General features: G+C 42.9%; 1 protein-coding gene across 1 annotated transcript in view; it reads left to right on the forward strand.

Annotated features, from left to right (window-relative positions):
• Ovch2 (ovochymase 2) overlaps window positions 1-6,748 on the forward strand; it is an 18,786-nt gene extending 12,038 nt beyond the window's left edge. The window contains exons 11-16 of the mRNA XM_005351122.1: window positions 186-326; window positions 665-795; window positions 3,096-3,189; window positions 3,752-3,883; window positions 6,407-6,482; window positions 6,709-6,748. Of these exons, the coding sequence (XP_005351179.1) occupies window positions 186-326; window positions 665-795; window positions 3,096-3,189; window positions 3,752-3,883; window positions 6,407-6,482; window positions 6,709-6,748 (614 nt within the window). The remainder of the gene's footprint in view (window positions 1-185; window positions 327-664; window positions 796-3,095; window positions 3,190-3,751; window positions 3,884-6,406; window positions 6,483-6,708) is intronic.
• Window positions 6,749-7,373: the final 625 nt, after the last annotated feature.

The following is a 7,373-nucleotide window of genomic DNA, read 5'->3' on the forward strand; positions in this document are numbered from 1 at the left end:
AAACATCCCACAAAAGCCAAAGAGCAGCATGAACACAGAACGTTCCGGATCAAAACCCCAGCCATGCAGAAGGTGAGAAGCCTAATTAGGCCATCCTGAAATTCCAGAACAAGGTCACATCTCCTTGATGCATTTGTATGGTGCTGTTTTCCAAACTCTGAACAAAGACTCTTCTCACATTACAGGGAAATTCTGTGGAGAAAGCCTCCCTTCATCCATTCTTGTTGGCTCCAGTTCTATCCAGCTGAGATTCATCTCTGATGCCACAGATTATGCCACTGGGTTTAATCTTACCTATAAAGCTCTCAAGCCAAACTACCTTCCTGGTAAAAACCATTTACTTCCATTGCTCACTTCTAGGCCCTTTGCAGAAGTTTTGGTATCAGAGTTGGGTGAGGGGCAGGGATCCCCTCCCCCCACCAAGGTCTGCTGGCTCCATAATGGAGAAGGCACATTGGCCAGCTGAAGGATGCAGTCTCTCATGGTGATCATTGACCCAAGTGAGCTGAGAGGGCCTTAAGAACGATGTAAGCTAGGTCACAAGACTCTACCTTTGTGGTTGGCTCTGCCGCAAGCCGTAGTTTATCACCTGGTAGAGACAGGAGGAAGAACACCAAAAGTCTTTCTTCAGTGGTTGCATTTGCTCTGCCCTCCTTTGTTTTAGATTCTGGCTGCGAGTCTCTAACTATCCTCTTTGAAGAAGGCACCATACATAGCCTTCACTATCCTGAAGACTACAGTGACATGGCTAGCTGTACCTGGATCTTTCAAGCCCCCAACCATTACCTAATTAAGGTATTGTGTTTGTCCTAAATTAGACATGATATAGTCACGAGATACCTGACAGACACAGTGCAGGCAGAGGTTTTTGGTTTTGGTGTTCTTGTTTTGTTGTTATTGTTTCTTCCTTTCTTTCTTTCTTTCTTTCTTTCTTTCTTTCTTTCTTTAACTTTTATTTATTTTAAAAAATAAAAACCTTTTCTCATTTTACATGCCAATCATAGTTCCCACTCCTTCCCCTCCTCCCGCTCCCCACATCTTCCTCCTACCCCACCCTCCATCCACTCCTCAGAGAGGGTAAGGCTTCCCATGGGAGTCAACAAAATCTGGCACATGACTTTGAGGCAGGACCAAGCTCCACGCCCCCTCTCCCACTATCTGGGCTGAGCAAAGTTTCTTCAAAGAGAATGGGCTCCAAAAAAGCAGTTCAAACTCTAGGGATAAATCCTGGTCCCACTGCTGGTGGCCCCACAGACTGCTCAAGCCACACAACTCGCCCACATCCAGAGGTCCTAGTTTGATCCTATGCAGGTTCCTTTCCCCCCTCCACTGTCCCCATCATGGTCTTGACCCCTTTGCTCATATTATTGCTCCTCCCACTCTTGGACTGGACTCTGGGAGCTAAACCCAGAGCTTTGCTGTGGATCTCTCAGGCAGAGGTTTTTATCTGACTTGTTTACAGCCATACATTAGTCCTCAGTACCTGAATAAATATTCCAATGACAATCTTGCTTCCCTTCAGCCACCACTAGATGCTACTTGCATTCTGCAGCTCTTATTCAAACAGAAATTCCCCAGTGTTACCTTAATGACTTTTCCCCAGTGTTACCTGGTGACTTTGACAACTCTAGCATTTTTAAGAACAAACACTCTTCCTTATAAACTCAAATTAGAGAAAAAATACAGTATTACTAATTAAAAAGTTGATAACAATCTTGCCAGTGTCATTACTATCTCCAAGCAGAGAAGACACAGCAAAGAGGAGCCAGCACCGAGCAGGGCAAGGTAGTCAACAGAGTCATAAGTTGTACTTAGAAAGAATAAGAGAAAGTGAGGCTGAGGCCAAAGTATAGGCCTTTGAATATCATGATAAGAAATTTATTGCATATTTGACCCCATTCGCTGTTGCCAGTTAAACACTCATGGACAGTCAGAGGATAAAGCCTAAATAAATGAGGTCATCCTGGTTTTAAGAGTGAGTGAAGGTGGATATTGCAGGACAGAGAGAGAATCTGCAAAGATTTCCAGGACTGATCCAGTGTTTTGACTTTATAATCATCAGTGCTGAGACTTCACTTTGCAAAAATATAAAAAGACAGAAGTACGTTTATGTCCCTTTCAGAAATTGCTTGCAATTCTTCTTAATCCCAAGCCAAATTTCTTTTTTAAAAAATTTAAGTCAGTAACTCAAACAGAAGTTCTTAAAATCAAGTCTTCTAACACAATCTGATTCAAAGATCTGGTGAGTTGATTCATGCTGAGGAATAATGGTAGGGAAATATTTGAATCTTTGTTTTCTGTAATAAAGCCATTGCGTTTCTATAAAAGCAGGAAACTTTGTATGTGCGGCAAAAACTCCTGAGGTCATAACAGACACTGGGCTTGCATCTGGGTCATGGTGTTTTGTGCAGCATTCACAGTCATTGCATTATGCAGCTGCATGCTTAGTGTCAAGTGAACATGTTATATGTTCAGAACCAAGGCTGTAGTAGAGTCACATGATGTAACAGGCAAGAACACCAGAAACACTGTGGATTTATACTGTGTTTGAGTTTAATTTTGCTAATTGCTCCTTAAGAAAACTTACATAGCCAAGAAGCACAACCCCAAAACAGCCTCCAGAGAAGACAGTCTCTGTAGGGAGTTCAGATGTTTGCACAGATCCTCACCTTTACAAGCTGGCTGTGTTTGATAGCTTCTATGTTTCACTATTTACAGAGAATCTACTGTCTTTTCCTAAGTAACGTAGTCACTCAGGAATATCTCTAGATCTTTCTCAACTAAATTCTTACTCTAGAGCAGTGGTTCTCAACCTTCCTAATGCTGCAACCCTTTAATACAGTTCCTCAAGTTGTAGTGACCACTCAACCATACAATTATTTTTGTTGATACTTCATAACTCTGCTTTTGCTATGAATCATAATGTAATATATGTGTTTTCCAATGGCCTTAGGCGACCCCTGTGAAAGGGTCATTCGACCTCAAAGGGGTCGTGACCCACAGGTTGAAAACCACTCCTCTAGAGCAAGGTAAATGACCTAGAGCTGTCTGCTCATTCCTTGAGCTTTTCTTGAGATAACCAGAAGACTTCTCAGCTGTCATTTCAGAGCCTAGAAATAGAAGAAAATGGAGACTGCACTTCTGACTATGTGACTGTACACAGTGATGTCGAGGGGGAGAAGGAAATAGGTTTGTATTCCCCTGAAGCCCTGGCATCCCCTGGTTGGTCTTGGACCTGGTCTTGGGATAAGGGATAAAACGATTTTTCTTAATTTTCCTGTGTTCCCTGATGCTCCTCCATCTCTCCTGATAGTTTCAGCACCCCCTGATTTTGTGTAGAGGAGCAAAGAACAGGGAACAAAGACTATTGGAACCAAAATGTAAAAGACCCAAATGAAGAAGAGTCAGATAGACACAAGCCTCAAGAGCTAAGGAGGCAGCTTAGTGGCAGAGTGCTTGCCCGGACAGCATGCACAAGGCCCTTGGGCTCATTCCTAGCCCTGGCACCTCAAAAAACTTGCTTAGTGAATCTTGTGGCTAGAGGCAATTCCCTTAGCAGAACTTTGACAAACTTGAAATGCTGGTGGAGTCAAAACACATTTTGAAGAGGCAAATCTCTTTGTTTGAAAGATGAGTTGTGGTATTTTCAGAAAAGCTTGTCAACATGTCTAAAGCACTCGTGGTTTTTTTTTCTGTATCTAATGTTATATGTATTCGCATTGGCTTCGCTTACCTGTGTGGGGCCTCGCAGCTCGCCTATGTGGCTATGTGGTACCCAGCCCTGTGCTGAGCACCTCCAGTGTAATGCTCATCAGCTTCCAATCAGACGAGAATGGCACCGCCAGGGGCTTCCAGGCTGAGGTCTCCTTCATTTCTAGAGCAGGTAAGAACTTAAAATCAGCTCTTAGTTTCCCAGTTCTGAATCCTCAGATCACGGTAGCAAAGGGAAATCTGAGCAGTACAACATAGGTACCGCTGATGCTCCTTAGGGCAATTGCATCCTATAAAGTCACAGGGATGCTAACTAGGAGACAGGAAGCCATTAAATGTTCCTAGGAATCGATGTGGTCAGGTTTTACAACCCCTGGTGTGTGTATCAGCCAGCCAGTATATAAACTTCATTAAATCTACCTTTTTTAATATGTCATTTTTACTCATTAACATTAAATTCATGGAGAACAGCACTATAATGCATGTCTTTAAAAGACTTATCTAGCAGATGTATTTTGATTCGCTTTTGATTTGAGACTGGCCTGGAACTTGATATAGCCTCAGACTCACCATCTTCCTGCCTCCACCTCTTAAATGGTGGGATTACAGGCTTGTAGAGCCATACCTAGGTCATTCTTATTTTTTTTAATGTGTGTGTGTGTGTGTGTATGTGTGTGTGTGTGTGTGTGTGTGTGTGTGTACACATGCCACCACAGACATTTTGAGTTCAGAAGACAGTTTACAGGAGTCTGTTCTATTCTTCAGCCTTGTGGGTTCCAGGAATTGAACTCAGGTCATCAGGTTTAACAGCCAACACCTTTATCAGCTGAGCCATCTTGTCTGCCTCAAGTTCATGTATTTTCTCTGTGGGATATAGTGCGGTCTTCTTCCACTAGGGGGCACTTCAACCCTACACTTATGAGCTATATTAAACAGCTAAATCATCAATAAAACACACACACACACACACACAAAGCACAGCAAAATGACAGGGCAACAAGTAGATGTTGGTAAAGACTTTTGAAATCTGGAACTAGTGAAGGTTAAAAACACTCCCTCCTCTTGCAGAAGGCCCAGGTTCAATCCCCAGTTTTCAGGGCAGCTTATAACTATCTGTAACTCTGATTCTGGGGAGTTGATCACCCTCTTATGGCCTCCATATGCACCAGGCAGACACAAAGTACATATACACACATATACAAGTGAAACATTTATACACATAAAATAAATCTGGAAAAAAAAAGGAGGACGGAGCAGTGGCAGAGTGTGCCTTGTGCCACCTCAGCTGGTAGGTAACATGGCATCATGTGTGTCATAAAAGCACCATGACTATGATCTGTGGGGTTATGTCTTAGTTACCATTCTATTGCTGTGAAGAGACATGACCAAGATGACTTACAAAAAGAAACTTTTAATTAGGCTCGTGCCTCAGTTTCAGAGGGTTAGTCTATGATCATTGTGGTGGGAAGCATGGTGACAGGCAAGCAGACAAGCAGGCATGACGCTAGAGCAATAGCTGAGCGCTCACTCCTGATCCACACGACATGGTAGAAAAGAACATGGCTGGGCCTGGAGTGAATGTCTTAGCTAATATTTTATTGCTGTGAAGAGACAATATGGCCAAGGCAATCATCATAAAATAAAGGCTTTCACTAGGGACTTGCTTATGGGTTCATCCATTATCATCATGGTAGGAAGCAGACAGCATGGTGCTGGAGTAGGAGCTAGAGCTTTACATCAGATCCCAAGGCACCAAGCAGAGAGAGGAGACTGGGCCTTGAGTGGGTTTATGAAACCTCAAAGCCCATTCCCAGTGGCACACCTCCTCAAACAATGCCACACCTTTTAATCTTCTCCAACAATTCCACTCCCTGGTGAGCAAGCATTTTAATATATGAGTCTGTACAGCCTTTCTCATGCAAACCACCACAGCAGTCAGCTAAGTCCACCCTTAGTGACATACCTCCTCCAGCATAGTCCTACTCCAAGACCTTTCTAAAAAGTCCACAATCTAGGAACCGAATATTCAGATATATGACCCCTTCTCATTCAAACCACCGCAGGTTACAAATACATTTTAGTAATTAGGAAGATTCATGTGTGGACTCCACAAAGAATGAAATTAGGCTGCATGCCCTTTCTAGATGCATGGTCTTAGGAATGTCATGTAGACTCATATTTCCAGTCTTATGGAGAGAGAATAATTCATATTTAAGAGTGGAGTGGGGAGCTGGAGTATCTTCTGAGCATACATGAAGCCCTAGATTCTACATCTAACACAGCTAAGAAAAAAAAAAAACAGAGTGAGATTCGGGGTTAAATCAGAGAAGATTCACTTGGCCTTGTGCAAATGTGGAGCACACACCCAGTGAAAAGATCATTTAACGACTTCATCTATCCCAGGCCCTGGGCATTTGTGCTCTTCAACCTCCATATCCTTACACTCATGAATTTCCTTCTGTATGGGAGATCCAAAGAGCCAGTTATCTGCTTCCTGAGCTTTCCTTTTGGTTAAATTTTAAACAGCTGCTGAAGGGGAAACCAGGTTGCAGTTAAAATATTACACCTAAGAGACCCATGTAGCCCTGTTTACTGAGGTGTCTCCACAATTCTGATAAAATCACAATAAATCATTTTCTGATATACCAGGCCTGACAGTCTGTGATTTAAGCAATTGCATTATGTTTATACTCAGATTTCAATGTCTCCATATCAGAGGATGAATCAGTGCTTCTGGAAACATGGGATGTGCCTCCTGGAGCAATCAAAGTTTCTGGTAAGCTGCTTTGAGGAATTGTACTAAACAATTCACTCAGGGCACAGTAAGAGCTGGGATATATTAATGTCTTCTAAAATGTGCTAGAATCCTAAACTGCAGTACCCCAGAAGGTAACCCTGATATTTGGAGATACTGTCTTTACAGAAGTAATTGACTACAAATAAGGTCATTAGAGCATTCCAATCCTATATAATTCATGTCCTCATAACATGTGGAAATTTGGATGCAGAGAGAGATACACATAGAGGAACAACATAGAAGATGACGACAAACATCAGGAGGACACCAGCAAGTGACAGTGACCTACCAAAGCAAGGGGAGAGACATGGAAGGCATTGAGAAGCGTTGCAGCCCCCAGAAAGAATCAACCTGCTGACTCACTGACCTTGGACTTTTATGCTCCAGAAATGTGGAGACAATAAATTTATGCTATTCTAGCCACTGGTGCAGTTTGTAGTATTCTTTTATCAGTAGCTTTAGCAAATGATTTCAAGAGAAATGGCTAACATATTTGTCAAGGCTGACTAAGTGGTCACAGCACGGGCAGTCAGGAAGGAAAACCCAAGAGCACTAGCACAGGAAGCCCTCTCTTTGTCCGTGTCTCTCTGTCTTATGAGGTAAGCAAGGATGATCTTGAGTAGCTGATCCTCCTGCCTCCATCTCCAGTATGCTAGGATTACTGGTGACCACAGCAATGCGTAGTTTGTGCAGTGTTGGGTATCAAACCCAGGGCTTCAAGCATGATGGGCAAACACTCTTATCAGGTGAACTTCATACCTAGCCCTCCCAACAAGGGGGGGACCTTAGTCCTAACTCTGAAGACTTTCAATGAATCAAGCCAGGCTAACCAAGATAGTCCAAGATGGTCTGGACCTGAAGGGAA

Source organism: Microtus ochrogaster, chromosome 8 (assembly GCF_000317375.1).
Source record: "Microtus ochrogaster isolate Prairie Vole_2 chromosome 8, MicOch1.0, whole genome shotgun sequence".
NCBI classification, from domain to species: Eukaryota; Metazoa; Chordata; class Mammalia; order Rodentia; family Cricetidae; genus Microtus; species Microtus ochrogaster.